Below are 15,091 nucleotides of genomic sequence, written 5' to 3' on the forward strand. Positions count from 1 at the left end.
GAAAAGGGGGGGGGGGGGTCAGGAAATGGGCCCCCCCCCCCCCCCAGGGACGGGGACGGGGGGGGGACACGAGGGGGGACGCGGTTGCCCCGTGGGCGCAGGTGTCCGGGCGACGGCGGTCGGGGGGGTTGCGCACTTGGGGACCCCCCCCGGTGTGAGCGTGGGGGGGGGGTCGGGAGGAGCCGTGAAACCACAGGGCGCCGGGGAGGGGCTGGGGGGGGGGGGGGCCGTGGGGTGCCCCCCACCCTGCCCCACGCCGTGGGGTGACTCACGGCCCCCCCCCCCCCCCCCCCCGCGCGATGACGAACGCGGGGGTGAGGTCACCCCCCCCCCCCGGGGCTTCCCTGTGGAAAACATCCCGTGGAGGGGGGGGGGCTTGGGGCCCCCACACCGCGGGGGGGGGGGGGGGTGGATTTGGGGGTGGGGGGGGTCACCTTTGTGGGGGGTGGGGGGCCCTACTCCAGTTGGGGGGCGTCGCTGGGCTCCTCCTCGTCGAAATAGCGCTCCTCGGCGTCGCGCGAGACGATGTCCAGGTTGTCCAGGTCGGGGTTTTCGTCCACCTGGCTGAGGAGGGGGGGGGCATGGGGGGGTCGGGGGGGGGCCCAGGCGTTTTGGGGGCCCCCCGCCCCGGGGGGGGGGTGTCACCTGTAGTCGAAGTCCCCGTCCTCCCCGTCCAGGAAGCGCTGGTACATGCGGCTGGTGAATTCTTCCGTAGCATCGCCCGCTCGGCGGCGTCGGGCACCCAGGGGTCGGGGGAGGCGCCCCCCTCCTCATCTGGGGGGGGCAGAGAGGTGTTACCCCCCCCCCCAGCACGCTGAGACCCCCCCCCCCCGCCCCCCCGCCCCCCCAAAATCCCCGGGGGACCCCTCCGACCCTCCGCTGTCGCCGTCCTGCAGGCGCTGCCGGCGCAGGCGTTGCTGCACGGCCGCCTCCTCCACCGAGCGCAGCAGCAGCCCCGCCAGCGTTTGGGGGCCGGGTGGGGTCCCCAAAAGGTGGGGGGCGGCCGGGGGGGTCCCCCGGGAGGGGTTCGGCCCCCCGGTATTGCCCGATGTAATGCTGGTAGAGCAGAGGCTCCCGCGCTCGCATCTCCTCCTCGCTGAAGTACTCCCCGCCTGCCGGAGGGGTGAGACGGGGGGGTCAAAATGGGGGGACCCTGAAATCCCAGAGGGAGAAAATGGGGGACACCCCCCCCCCAGGGACAAAGGGGAATGGGGAGGGCTTAAAACCCTGTAGGAAATGGGGGACCCCCCCAAAGCCCCAGGGGAAACGGGGGACCCCACAGCCAAAGGGGAATGAGGGAGGGAGGAAATGGGGGACCCCCAAAAACCCATGGGGAAACGGGGGGGGACCCCTAAACCCCAGGAGGACCCTGAAAACCCAGAGGGAAAACGGGGGGACCCCAAAGCCCAAGGAGAAATAGGGGGACCTGAAACCCCAGGGGAAATGGGGGACCCCAAAAACCCCAGGGGGACCCTGAAACCCAGGGGAAATGGGGGACCCCAAAAACCCATGGGGAAAAGGGGGGGACCCTGAAAACCCTGGGGGGACCCTGAAACCCCAGAGGGGAAATGAGGGAACCCCAAACCAAAGGGGAATTGGGGGACCCCAAAACCCGCGGGGAAAAGGGGGGGACCCTGAAAACCCAGGGGGGACCCTGAAACCCCAGAGAGGAAATGGGGGGACCCCAAAGCCCAAGGAGAAATAGGGGGACCCTGAAACCCCAGGGGAAATGGGGGACCCCAAAAACAAAGAGGGGACCCTCAAAACCCCATGGGGAAAAGGGGGGGGACCCTAAACCCCAGGGGGAATAAGAGGACCCCAAAACCCCAAGGGAAATGGGGGACCCCAAAAACCCATAGGGAAAAGGGGGGGACCCTAAACCCCAGGGGGAATAAGGGGACCCTGAAACCCCAGAGGGAAAACGGGGGACCCCAAAGCCCCAGGGCAAATGGGGACCCCTAAACCCAAAGGGGAAGGGAGGAGGGGGGGGGGCTCTAAACCCAAAAAGAAATGGGGGCCCCCCCAAAGCCCATGGACAAAATGAGGGGACCCTGAAACGTCGGGGGGAAATGGGGGAACCCTAAAACCAAAGGGGAATGGGGGACCCCAAAGTCCAAGGGGAAGTGGGGGACCCCAAAGCCAAAGGGACCCCGAGGAAGGAGTTAGGGGAACCCCAAAGCCTGCAGAAAACCAGGGGGGGGACCCAAAGGGAACTTGGGGACCCCCCCTCGGAGCCCGTGGGGACCTGGGGGAACTCCTGGGGGAGATTTCAGGACCCGAGAAGGATTTGGGGGGATCCCATCGGGATGTGGGGGACACCCCAGGGACCTCGGCTATCCCAGAAGGATGTCGGGGACCCCCCCGGGGCCACGGGGGGACCCCCCCAGACCTTGGATGAGCTGTCGCAGGGCGGCGTAGCGGCGGTTGCGGAGGCGGGTGCGGGCGGGGGGACGGCGGGGGTCGCCCCAAAGGGCCGATTTCGGGGCGCCAGCGCTCGGCCCCCAGCCCCCCGGGGAAGCCCTCGAGGAAGAGGGGGTCCCCCTCCGCCGTGGGGTCCCGCGCGGGGGACGTGGGGTCCCTCTTCGATACTTGGGGGTCCCGCTTCGGGGACGTGGGGTCCCGCTTTGACGTTTTGGGGTCCCGTTTCCTCACTTTGGGGTCCAACGTCGCGGCAAAGTCCCTCTTCGGGGACGCGGGGTCCCGCTTCAACGTTTTGGGGTCCCGTTCTGCCGGGGGGGTCCCGTTCTGGGGACCCCTCGGCCGTTGCGGCGTCCGGCTCCTGCCCGGTGACACCGGGGTCCCCCTCGGTTTTGGGGTCCCAGCCCGCCATGGCGGGGGGGGGGACGGGGTGGCGGTTTGTGGGGTGCCCCTCGGTTGCTGGCGGGCGCTGCCTGGGGGGGGGACGAGGGGAGACCGTTAGCACCTGCCCTGGGGACGGGGGGGGGGACCCCAAAAGGATGCAGGGGGACCTCCAAGGAAGAGGGGGGGGGTCCCCAAGGGGTTGGGGGAATCAAGCGGGGGGGGACGGGACACCCTGAGGGACCCCAAATCCCTCAGGGAAGGGGGGGGGCATTTCAGGGGACCCCCAAAGGCCCATGGAATGAGGGGGAGAACCCCCAAATCCCTCAGAAAAGGGGGGGGGGACCCCTCAGAGGACCCCAAATCCCTCAGGGAAGCAGGGCAATGATCCCTCAGGGGACCCCAAATCCCTCAGGGGACCCCAAATCCCTCAGGACAGCAGGGCAATGACCCCCAGGGGACCCCAAATCCCTCAGGGGACCCCAAATCCCTCAGGGAAGCAGGGCAATGATCCCTCAGGGGACCCCAAATCCTCAGAGGACCCCAAATCCCTCAGGACAGCAGGGCAATGACCCCCAGGGGACCCCAAATCCCTCAGGGGACCCCAAATCCCTCAGGGAAGCAGGGCAATGATCCCTCAGGGGACCCCAGATCCCTCAGGGGACCCCAAATCCCTCAGGACAGCAGGGCAATGACCCCCAGGGAACCCCAAATCCCTCAGGGGACCCCAAATCCCTCAGGAAAGGCGGGGGGAACCCCTCAGGGGACCCCAAATCCTTCAGGGAAGCAGGGCAATGATCCCTCAGGGGACCCCAGATCCCTCAGGGGACCCCAAATCCCTCAGGACAGCAGGGGAATGACCCCCAGATCCCTTAGGAAAGGGGGGGGGAAATCCCCCAGGGGACCCCAAATCCCTCAGGGGACCCCAAATCCCTCAGGACAGCAGGGCAATGACCCCCAGGGGACCCCAAATCCCTCAGGGGACCCCAAATCCCTCAGGACAGCAGGGCAATGACCCCCAGGGGACCCCAAATCCCTCAGGGGACCCCAAATCCCTCAGGACAGCAGGGCAATGACCCCCAGGGGTCCCCAAATCCCTCAGGGGACCCCAAATCCCTCAGGACAGCAGGGCAATGACCCCCAGGGGTCCCCAAATCCCTCAGGGGACCCCAAATCCCTCAGGGAAGCAGGGCAATGACCCCCAGGGGACCCCAAATCCCTCAGGGGACCCCAAATCCCTCAGGACAGCAGGGCAATGAACCCCCAGGGGACCCCAAATCCCTCAGGAAAGGGGGGGGAACCCCTCAGGGGACCCCAAATCCCTCAGGGAAGGAGGGAGACACTTCAGGGGACCCCAAAACCGTCAGGAAAGGGGGGAGAACGACCCTCAGGGGACCCCAAATCCCTCAGAAAAGGGGGGGGAACACCCCTAAATCCCTCAGGAAGGGGGGGAATCCCTCGGGGAAGCCCCGAAAACCGGGGCTCACAGGGCGGGGGGGGCTCCTGGAGGCCTCAGGGGGCGGCGGGAATGGCGGGGGGCCCCCCCCAAACCCCCTCAGAGCCCCCCCCGGACGCAGCCCGGCCCCGTTTCAGTGCGACACCGCCCGCCCGCCGCGCCTTACCCGCCGCCGCCTCCGTCCCGCCGCTGCGTCACTTCCGGGAGCGCGAAACGCGGCGCACCTCACCCCCGCAACAAAAGTTCCGGGGCGCTTCGGTTCCCCCCACCCCTTACAACGGGGTCAAAGGTCACGGATCGCCCCCAAAAAACCCCAAATCCACCCCAAAACTGCAGGGGCTGAGAAAGGCGAGACGGGGCGGGCCAGCCGCGGGCAGGCGGCGATTTCCTTTTTTTTGTTTTTATTGGTTTTTTTTCTCTTTTCTTTTTTTCCTCCCCTGGGGGTGTGGGCAGTAAAAACCTCCCCCAAAAAACCCCAAAATTGGGAAAAAAAAAAAAGTTAAATTCCTGTAAAACAGCCATTCCCCACCTGGAGGGGAGGGGGGGGGGATAAGAGAGGAGGAGGGGGGGCCAAAAGGGCCCAATGAGGGAGCGAAAATGGGGGAAAATGGGTAAAAACAAAGGAGGGCAAAAAATAAGGAAAATAGAGGGAAATGGCCCAAAAAGGGAAATACAGCCCAAAAGGTGGGTGGGGGGGTGACCCCAAGGGAGGGGGGGGGGGGGCTCCAGGGGGGGGTCCGAGCATCCGAGTCTCTTTTGAGGTTAAAAATAATCTTTTTTTTTTTTTTTTTTTAAACAGACGGAAAGAAAAAAACCAAAAAAAACCCCAAAACCGCAAGGTTTTTTGGGGGGGGGAGGGACACACACACACACACACACGGAGAGGGGGGGGGGACGGGGATGGGGGGGTCACTGGGCGCTGGCCCCCCCCTGGGAGCTGCCGTAGCCGCCGTAGTCGTAGGTGCTGTAGTAGGGGGGCCAGGGGCCCTGGTGCTGGTAGTACTGGCTCCACTGCTGGGCATACTGGGAGGGGGGGAAAGGGGGTGAGGACCCCCCTGTCCCCCCCCCCAAGAAAAGGAGGGGGTGCCCCAAAACCCTGTCCCTGAGAAAAGAGGGGTGCCAGCCCCGAATCCCAGCCTCCTCCCCCCAAAAATGGGGTTTTTTCTATCTCCCGTGACCCTGTTTCGCAGAAAAATGAGTGGTTTGGCACCAAAATCCCAGCCCTGCCCTCCCCAAAAGGGGTCATCACCCCAAAACCCCGGCTCCAGCCTCCCAAGAAGGAGTTTGACCCCCAAATCCCACCCCCTTTCTCCCAAAATTGGTGTTTTCCTCACAAAATCCCATCTGTGTCCTCCCAAAAATGCAGTTTAGCCCCAAAAATCCCATCCCTGCCCTCCCAAAAAGGCTTTTTTGCCCCCAAACCCCATCTTCATCCTCCCAGGAAGGAGTTTGACCCCCAAATCCTATCCCCCTTCTCCCAAAACTGGTGTTTTCCTCACAAAATCCCATCCATATCCTCCCAAAAATGCAGTTTCACCCCCAAATCCCAGCCTCGCCCTCCTAAAAAAGGGTTTTTTGCCCCAAAATCCCAGCCTCGCCCTCCCAAAAAGGCTTTTTTGCCCCAAAACCCCGTCTCCATCCTCCCAAGGAGTTTGACCCCCAAATCTCATCCTCTTTCTCCCAAAATTGGAGTTTTCCTCACAAAATCCCATCCATATCCTCCCAAAAATGCAGTTTAGCCCCAAAATCCCAGCCTCACCCTCCTAAAAAGGTTTTTTTTGCCCAAAAATCCCATCCCTGCCCTCCCAAAAAGGCTTTTTTTGCCCCCAAACGCCATCTCCATCCTCCCAAAAAAGAGTTTAACCCCCAAATCCCACCCCCTTCTCCCAAAATTAGCGTTTTCCTCACAAAATCCCATCCGTGTCCTCCCAAAAATACACTTTTTCACCCCAAAATCCCAGCCTCGCCCTCCCAAATATAGAATTTCACCCCAAAACCCCATCCCCATCCTCCCAAAATCAGCGTTTTTCACCCCAAATCCCATCCTCGCCCTCCCAAAGATAGAATTTCACCCCAAAACCCCATCCTCCCAAAATCAGCGTTTTTCACCCCAAATCCCATCCCCTTCTTCCCAAATACAGGAGTTTCACCCCACAACCCCAACCCCATCCTCCTAAAATCAGCATTTTCCTCCCCAAATCCCATCCCCTTCTTCCCAAAAATACAATTTTCACCCCAAACCCCCCATCCCCATCCTCCCAAAAATCAGCGTTTTTCACCCAAAATCCCATCCTCGCCCTCCCAAATATAGAATTTCACCCCCAAACCCCCTCCCCATCCTCCCCAAAGGGGGCTTCGCCCCAAAATCCCATCCCCTTCTTCCCAAAAATAGGACTTTCACCCCAAAATCCCACCCCCACCCTCCCAAAATCGCCATTTTTAGCCCTCCCCGAGCGCCCCCGCCCCCCAAACCAGTGTGTTTCCCCCCAAACCAGTGTGTTTCCCCCCAAACCAGTGTGTCCCCCCCCAAACCAGTGTGTCCCCCCCCAAAAAAGAGGGGAGCCCCCCCAAAAAAGAGGGGAGCCCCCGCCCCACCTGCTGGTACTGCCCGTAGCTCTGCCCGTAGCTCTGCCCGCTGGGCGGGGGGGGCTGGGGGTAGCTCTGCCCGTAGCCACCGTAGCCACCGTAGCCGTAACTGGGGGGGTTGTAGCCACCCTGGCCGTAGCTGCCCTGTGAGGGGGGGGGGTTCGAAACGGGGGTGAGGGGTCTGGGGGGGCACCCAGAGGGGTCGGGGGGCGCGGGAGGGGGGTACCTGCTGCCCCTGGCCGTAGCTGGGGGGGGCCGCGCCGGCCGGGGGGGTCCCGCCGCTCGCCTTGTAGCCGGTGGTGCCGCGGGCCGGGCTGTAGCCGCCGGCGGGTTGGGCGTTCCGGTTGTAACCCCCTCGGTTGTTGGCGGCGGCGTCCCGGTTGTTGCTACCCCAGCGGTTGGGGGTGTAACCGCCGCGGTTGAATCCTAGGGGAGGGGGGAAAACGGGAGGTGGGGGGCACCCCGAGGGGGGCAAAGGGGGGTCGGGGGGGTCCCTACCTGCGCCGGCGCCGCCGTTGCCGCCGCGGAAGCCGCCGCCGCCGCGGTTCTGGAAGCCGCCCCGCGCGGCGGGCGCGGCGGTCCCTCCGCGTCCGTCGAAACGCTGGAAACCGCCGCCGCCGCCGCGCCCGCGGAAAGGCGGGGGGCGTCCGCCGCCTCCCTCGAAGCGTTTTTCGGGAGGGGGTCCGGCGTTCCTGCCCTCCTCGTTGTACTGCCGGACCAGCGCCTCCGCCTCCTCCCGCTGCAGCTCCACGTACAGCACCGCGTCCAGGAACTCCCCCGCCTCCGGCAGCGTGAAATTGGCTACGCCGGCGCCAAAATGAGCGAAAACAGCCCCAAAAAAAAAACCCCACCAAAATTCAACCCCCCGGCGCCGGGTCCCACCTTTCATCTCCAGCACGGCGTGATCCGGCACGTCTTTCCCCTCCTCGTCGGTCCGTTTGACGGTGCGGTCCCTCAGGTCCTGGTCGGTGGGGCAAATGACGATGGCCTTGCGCTGGAAACCCTCGAAGGGACGCATTTTTCGGCGCTGGGCCGAGCCGTAGACGTTGGTCTGGCGGCAGGAACGGGCAAAAAACGGTTGTTATTGGGGTCAGGTGGGGGTTTGGTTTTTTTTTCCCCTCCCCGAAAACACCCGGAGGTTTAAGGGGCCGGGCGCTTCGCCCGAAAGCGGAGGGAGCGGGGAGAGAAACGCCCGCGTCAGACAACCGCGCGGCACAGCGCCGTTTTGGGGAGAAAAGCGGCTTTTCTCATCTAAAGAGGTATTTTCAGCGGAAAGCAGAGGGGAAGGGGGAAGCGAGAGCGCACGGCGAGCGGTTGCGGTGCTCTGCGGGGACGCGGGGCGCCACCGTCGGGGTCTGGCTCGGTCCCCCGCCGCCCCCGGCGACGCCGAGGGACGTCCCCGCCGCCCCGGCGACGCCGAGGGACGTACCTGGTCGAGGATGTAGTTGCGTTTTTTGCGGGCGGCGATCTGGATGAGGCGGTTGAGGCACTGCGTCGCTTGCTGGATGAGGACGTCCCAGCGTCCCGCGTAGTTGCGCTGGCGCCGGAGGCCCATCACCTGGGGAGGAGGGGACGGTGACGCCGGCTGGAGACCCGGCAGCCGCGGCGTCGGGAGGGGGACGCCTTACCCTCATTTTATCCATGATGGCGTTGGTTCCCAGGATGTTGTACTTCTTGGAGGGGTTGGCGGCAGCGTGCTTGACGGCCCACGTCGTCTTCCCCGCGGCGGGCAAACCCACCATCATCAGGATCTGGGAGGAGAGGCGACGGCGGCGTCACGGCCGGGCCCTGCGCCGCCCTTCCCGCCCCCAATCCCGGCGTTCCCGCACCTCGCACTCGGCTTTGCTCTTGGGGCCGAGGGTGCCGCGGACGCGCTCGGCCACGGGGAGGTGTTGGATGAAGGTGAAACCAGGCGGGACGGAGAAATAGGTGTCTTCCCGTTGCCCGAAGTTGAATTCGATGGCGCAGTTCTTCACCAGGACGTGGGGGAAGAGGGCCCGGCCGCCCAGCAGCTCCTTCCGCACCCGGTAAGCCACCCCCAGCCATTTGCCGTTCTTCATGAAGGACATCTCCACCTCCTCCCCGCACTCAAAGTCCTGCGGCGGGGACAGCGGTGAGACCCCCCCCGCCCCGGGAGGGGCCGGGCACGCCGGCGCGGCGCCGGGGACGGCGAGGGGGACTCACCACCAAGCAAGCGATGACGTCGTTTTCGGCGAAGGTTTCCCCGTAGTTTTCGAACTTGCAGTTGGTCGACTTCTTGCCGGTGCCGCCGTAGCCGTAGGAGAAAGGTTCCTCGCCTGCGGGGGTGCGGAAGGGCCGGGCCGCGCTCAGGATGGGGGGGAGAGCCCCCCGAAATCCCGGCGGGGGCGGCCGCCCGCGCCCTTACCCAGCTGGGTGCTGCAGGAATCCAGCGACCAGCCCACCCGCACCACGTGGGGATCCGGCTCGGTGGAGGGCAGGTGCTTGACGGAGATCTCCTCGTTAACCTGGGAAGAGAGAAGCGGTCGGGGACGTCGGCGACGCCGGCGGCGGGACGCGGCGCCGGGAGCCGGCCACCGGCGTCGCTCACCTTCATCTCGTAGCAGACGCGGCCCTGCCGCGCGCCGTAGGTGGCACGGGCGCCCGACCAGAGGTAGGCGAAGCCCTCGATGGTGAGGGGGTAGCCGCTGTACCGGTCCCGGGCGACTTTGAAGTGCAGGTCGCAGTTATCTGGGGGCGAGAGGGGGAAGCCGGCCGTCAGGCTCCCCAAACGGGGGGCTTCTCCCCGACTCGGGGGGCTTCTCCCCACCCCACGCCGCTTTCGGGGCGCTCACAAGTGTCGATGGCCACCAACGTGTCGTCGAAATCCTCCTCCTCGTCCTCGGCGGGCGGCTGCGGCGAGCGGCCCCTGGAGCGGAGACGGGGAGGGCTCAACGCGGCGGCGGGAAGGGGGGAACGTGGCGAATTTTGGGGGTCGCCAGCTTTCGGGGCACGCTCACCTCTTGTCCTCGCGGTGTTCGTAGTAACCCCGGCCCCGTTGCTCCTCGTAGGGCCGCTTGCGGGGCTGCGGCGGCGGCGGCCGGGGCTGAGCGGGATCCGGCGCGCTGTAACCGCCCGGGGGAGCGTTGTAGGTGGGGGGGACGGGGGTGCTGTAGGCGGCGGGGGGAGCGCTGTAGGCGGGGGGGGTGCTGTAGGTGGGCGGCGGGGTGCTGTAGGCGGGCGGCGGGGTGCTGTAGGCCGGGGGGGTGCTGTAGGCGGCGGGGGGAGCGCTGTAACCCGGGGCCGGGGCGCTGTAGCCGGCCGGCGGCGCGCTGTAGGCCGGGGCGGTGTAACCGGTCGGCGGCGGCGGCGGCGCGCCGTAACCGGCCGGGGGTGCGTTGTAAGTAGGGGGAGGGGGGATGTTGTAAGGGGGAGCGGGAGCGTTGTAGTTGGGAGGGGGAACGTTGTAGGCGGGAGCTGGGGGGTCTTCGGGCTTCGTCTCCGGCAGCTTCATCTCTGCGGGCGGAACAGCGAGCGGCGTGGAAACGGCGGGAGCCGAGCCGGGCCGGCACAGCCGCGGTGCCGCCGGCGGCCCCCCCGCCCCTACCTTGGTGCAAGACGGGGTGTTCTTGGTCCAACGCTCTCCTCTCGTAGCCGGGCTCGGCGTCCGGCTTGAGGCCGCCGTGCTCGTACGGCTGGTAGCCCTGGGGATCGCTTGCGTGGCTGTTGTTGTCGATGCCATCTTCGAGGAAAGAAGGGGGAAAAAAAGCGGGAAATAAGTCAAGCGTTGCCGGTTTGTTCGGAGCGGAGGACAGACGGGGCGCGGGGGGGACTCGGCCGGTGCCGGCGGCCCCGCGGGGAGGAGCGGAACCAGCGCGGGAGGAGGGATCCGGCATCCCCGCTCGCGGGGTCGCCCCGAATTGGCCGAGGGGATCCCTCGGGGGGGATCCCTCGGGGCGCCTGCGGCGGAAGGGTCGGGTTTTTAACTTCGAAGCACCCCGGCGAGAGCAGCGCGAGGGGGAACAGCCGCCGGCACGGGAACGGCGACGACGGAGGTGGGCACGCCGAGCTCCCGGCACCGCTCCGGGGGCGACAGCTCGCCCGGAGGGGATGAAACCCCCCTCGGCGTCAGCTCCTCACCCAGCACCCCCAGATCGGAGCTGGGATGGGGGACAACGACGCTGGAACGTGGCCCCGTCCCACATTGATGGGGGGGGGCCCCGCTTGGCCCCAGCAGCCCTCAGGGAAGCGAAGCCGTTGTTGCCCGGGGAGGCAACTGGGGACCCTGGAGGGACCCAGAATTCGGGGAGGGGGAGAAGGGGGGTACCCTGAGCGAACCGGGGGGACAGACCCCCCCCGAGGGCTGTCTGAAGGAGTTCCCCTCAGGAATGAGGGGAGTGAGACGGCCCGAGGGAACGTGGGGCTCAGGCCCTTGAGGGATGGGGGGGACCCTCAGGGAAAGGGGGGGTGGGAACCGAGGAGACCGGACCCCTGAGGGAAAGGAGGGAGCGGCGGCAGGGAAGGGGGGAGCTGGGGGCGCGGGGTGCACAGGGCCCCTCAGGGAAGGGGGCACCGGGGAGCCGGGCCCCTCAGGGAAGGGGGGGACCGGGCCCCGGAGGAGGGGGCGAACCGGGCCCCGCCGGAGCCCACCCGAGAGGGAGCGGGGAGAGGACCCGACCCGACCCGACCCGTCCCTCAGCGCGGGGCTCCGGACGCCCCGCGGCCCTTACAGTGTCCGTCGGGGGCCGGGTCCCCGCCGGCCGCAGCGGGCCCCCGCCGGGCCTCCTCCGCCTCCAGCGCCGCCTGCAGCCGCTCGGCCAGCTCAGCCTTGAGACCGCGGGTGTCCAAGCCGCGGCGGCCCAGCTCCTCCTTCAGCTCGTTGACCCGCAGCCGCCGCACGTCCATGGCCCCGCCGCTCAGCGCCGCCGCCGCCCGGCCATCGAGGCGCCACCGACGGGCCCGGCTCAAAATGGCCGCCATCGCCCTCCTCCCCTCCCCGGCCCGCGCCGCACTGCAAGGCGCGCCGCCATTGGACCGCCGGCGCGCCGCCGCCTGTAACGCGCTTCCCCATTGGGCTTCGCTTTGTCCCCGCCCCTCCGCGCCGGCCCCGCCTCTCTCACCCAGCTCCCGCTCAGTCCCGCTTTGCAAAGCGGGCGCTCATTGGGCAAGAGTGGGAGTGACGCTGTAACGCGGCTTCTCATTGGCTGAAAGAGGGTTTGTCTCCTCCCCCCGCGCCTCTGGGGCCAGCCCCTTGGCGCCCTCTTGATTGACGCGGGGAGAGGGCGGGCGGACGCGGCCTTCTGTCCAATAGGCGCCGCGCACTGTCTGCACTTCTATTGGACTGTTTCCCTGCCTGTCAGCGCCGAGGCGGGCCCACAGGGAAAACCCTCCCTTCCCACTGGCTGCCCTCGCACGGAGGGCGGGGCGAACCCAGCGCGGCTCTCATTGGCCGCCGGGGGGGCGGGCCGGAGGTTGTGCTTCCACCTCCCATTGGCGGACCCGCGGGCGGGCTGGGGCGGGCGCGGCGCCATTGGCGGAAACCCGGCGGCGTCTACGCGTGCTACCGCCCCCCGCGCTGCCTAGCAACGACAGCCGGCCTCTTATTGGCTGGCGGCCGACAGCGCCGCATTCCCATTGGTCGAAACCCGGGCGGTTTGGGCCCGATTCAGCCCGCACCGCAAACCCCGCCCCCTTGGGCTCCCCCCGCCCCCCCCCCGCCCCCCCGAACCCCAAAAGCAGCCGAGAGGGTGCAGGAGAAGGGGCTTTATGGGGGGGGGGGGGCGTGGGGCCCCCCTGGCCCCCCCGAGGGGCGGCCACGGGGTCCCGTCCCCCCCGGGGGTCCCCGAGGCCGCGTTAAAGTGCAGGGTGGGGGGGTCCTGGGGGGGCTTCTGGCCTTGGGGGGGGTCCCTGGGGGGGGGGGAGTGCTGGGGGGGGGGTCCCTGCCTTTTGGGGGGGGGTCCCAGCCCCGGGGGGGACCCCAGGATGCTCCAAGAGTCTGGGGGTGTCTGGGGGGAGGGGGGGCGTCCCGGGCTGCCCTGGTACCTGGGGGGGTCCTGGGGGGGGGGTCCCTGCCCTTGGGGGGGGTCCCCAGTCCTTGGGGGGGGCCCTGGGCTGCCCTAGGACCTGGAGGGGTCCTGGGGGGGCCCCTGCTCTTGGGGGGTCCCCGGGCTGCCCTCGTACCTGGGGGGGTCCTGGGGGGGTCCCTGCCCTTGGGGGGGGTCCCTGGGCTGCCCTAGTACCTGGGGGGGGGGGTCCTGGGGGGGTCCCTGCCCTTGGGGGGGGTCCCTGGGCTGCCCTAGTACCTGGGGGGGAGGTCCTGGGGGGGTCCCTGCCCTTGGGGGGGGTCCCTGGGATGCCCTAGTACCTGGGGGGGAGGTCCTGGGGGGGTCCCTGCCCTTGGGGGGTCCCTGGGATGCCCTAGTACCTGGGGGGGTCCTGGGGGGGTCCCTGCCCTTGGGGGGTCCCTGGGCTGCCCTAGTACCTGGGGGGGGGGGTCCTGGGGGGGTCCCTGCCCTTGGGGGGGTCCCTGGGCTGCCCTAGTACCTGGGGGGGTCCTGGGGGGGTCCCTGCCCTTGGGGGGGGTCCCTGGGCTGCCCTAGTACCTGGGGGGGTCCTGGGGGGGTCCCTGCCCTTGGGGGGGGTCCCTGGGATGCCCTAGTACCTGGGGGGGTCCTGGGGGGGTCCCTGCCCTTGGGGGGGTCCCTGGGATGCCCTAGTACCTGGGGGGGTCCTGGGGGGGTCCCTGCCCTTGGGGGGGGTCCCTGGGCTGCCCTAGTACCTGGGGGGGTCCTGGGGGGGTCCCTGCCCTTGGGGGGGGTCCCTGGGCTGCCCTGGTACCTGGGGGGGTCCTGGGGGGGTCCCTGCTCTTGGGAGGGGGCCCTGGGATGCCCTAGTACCTGGGGGGGTCCTGGGGGGGGGTCCCTGCCCTTGGGGGGGGTCCCTGGGCTGCCCTAGTACCTGGGGGGGTCCTGGGGGGATCCCTGCCCTTGGGGGGGTCCCTGGGATGCCCTGGTACCTGGGGGGGTCCTGGGGGGGGTCCCTGCCCTTGGGGGGGGGGTCCCTGGGATGCCCTAGTACCTGGGGGGGTCCTGGGGGGGGTCCCTGCCTTGGGGGGGTCCCTGGGCTGCCCTAGTACCTGGGGGGGTCCTGGGGGGGTCCCTGCCCTTGGGGGGGGGGCCCTGGGATGCCCTGGTACCTGGGGGGGGTCCCATCCCTCGGGGGGGCACCCCAAGTCCATCCAGCGAGCGGAGGGGCAGGGGGGGCCCTGGCAGTGAGGCAGCTGAAGCGGGGGGGGGGGGTCCCCACTCAAGCCCCCTCCTCAGAGGCGGCGCAAGGGGCCGGGGGGTCCCCGGGGGGGCGGCCGCTCTCGGGGGGGGCCGGGCACACCACGTAGCGCCCGGGCCCCCCCTCGGGCAGGGGGGGCTCGGGGGGGGCCGGGGGCTCCCCCCCATCCTTGCTCAGGGTGGGGGGGCCCCCAGCGGCACCCCCTTCCTCCATGTTGACGTAGAGGGGGTCGGGGGGCGTGGGGGGGGGGCAGCCCCCGCAGGGTGGCCCCCAGGACCCCCCCCAGCTCCTCGAAACTCGGCCGCTCCCGGGGGTCCACGGCCCAGCAGCGGCGCATCAGCTCGTACCTGGGGGGGCCCCCCAAAATGGCCGGGGGGCAGGAGCTCGTGGGGCTTAGGGCACCCGGGGGGCTTGGGGGGGCTCAGGGGGGTCCCAGGGGGTTGGGGGGGTCCGGGGAGTTCAGGGGGGTCCCAGGGGATTGGGGGGCATCCCTGGGGGCTCAGGGGGGTCCCAGGGGCTTTGGGGGGGTCCCAGGGGATTGGGGGGCATCCCTGGGGCTCAGGGGGGTCCCAGGGGCTTGGGGGGGTCCCAGGGGCTTTGGGGGGGTCCCAGGGGACTGGGGGGGCCCAAGGCGATTGGGAGGATGGGGAGTGATTGAGGTCCCAGGGGCTTTGGGGGGGTCCCAGGGGGCTCGGGGGGGTCTCAGGGGGGTCCCAGCAGCTTTAGGGAGGTCCCAGGGGCTTTGGGGGGGGTCCCAGGGGCTTTGGGGGGGGTCCCAGGGGCTCAGGAAGGTCCCAGGGGCTTTGGGGGGGTCCCAGAGGACTGGGGGGGGGTCCCAAGGCGATTGGGAGGACGGGGAGTGATTGAGGTCCCAGGGGCTTTGGGGGGGTCCCAGGGGGCTCGGGGGGTTCCCAGGGGGCTCGGGGAGGTCCCAGGGGATTAGGAGGGGGGTCCCTGGGGTCTCAAGGGGTCCCAGGGGCTCGGGGGGTCGGGGTGCGGGGCACTCAC

General features: G+C 68.5%; 3 protein-coding genes across 4 annotated transcripts in view; all 3 read right to left on the minus strand.

Annotated features, from left to right (window-relative positions):
• Nucleotides 1-429: 429 nt before the first annotated feature.
• CCDC97 (coiled-coil domain containing 97) lies at nt 430-2,830 on the minus strand (the record flags this gene model as incomplete). Its single annotated transcript, XM_082333496.1, is given in 6 exon segments — nt 430-564; nt 646-712; nt 715-766; nt 874-1,112; nt 2,390-2,647; nt 2,731-2,830. Coding segments are annotated over 6 exon segments (825 nt in total). The 3' UTR covers nt 430-455.
• Nucleotides 2,831-5,107: 2,277 nt separating this feature from the next.
• Nucleotides 5,108-11,779, minus strand: HNRNPUL1 (heterogeneous nuclear ribonucleoprotein U like 1; the record flags this gene model as incomplete). 2 transcript variants are annotated; one of them, XM_082333471.1, is made up of 15 exons in its annotated part: nt 5,108-5,278; nt 6,851-6,985; nt 7,068-7,267; nt 7,340-7,642; nt 7,724-7,892; nt 8,271-8,399; nt 8,470-8,592; nt 8,671-8,937; nt 9,026-9,138; nt 9,228-9,327; nt 9,411-9,550; nt 9,655-9,728; nt 9,820-10,315; nt 10,407-10,541; nt 11,530-11,779. In XM_082333471.1, 15 exons carry the CDS (start codon nt 11,777-11,779, stop codon nt 5,165-5,167), a joined length of 2,748 nt encoding a protein of 915 aa, XP_082189597.1. In that variant the 3' UTR covers nt 5,108-5,164. The 2 variants fall into 2 exon arrangements, with proteins under 2 accessions (XP_082189597.1, XP_082189596.1); XM_082333470.1 differs by having other exon boundaries at nt 7,068-7,642.
• Nucleotides 11,780-14,419: 2,640 nt separating this feature from the next.
• The window catches only part of AXL (AXL receptor tyrosine kinase), a gene marked incomplete at its 3' end in the record, with an annotated part of 4,096 nt that continues 3,424 nt past the window's right edge, over nt 14,420-15,091 (minus strand). Inside the window, exon 5 of the mRNA XM_082333497.1 lies at nt 14,420-14,430. Within this exon, the coding sequence (XP_082189623.1) occupies nt 14,420-14,430 (11 nt within the window). The remainder of the gene's footprint in view (nt 14,431-15,091) is intronic.

This window comes from Platalea leucorodia (genome assembly GCF_965183815.1).
Source record: "Platalea leucorodia genome assembly, chromosome: 26".
Classification (NCBI taxonomy): Eukaryota; Metazoa; Chordata; class Aves; order Pelecaniformes; family Threskiornithidae; genus Platalea; species Platalea leucorodia.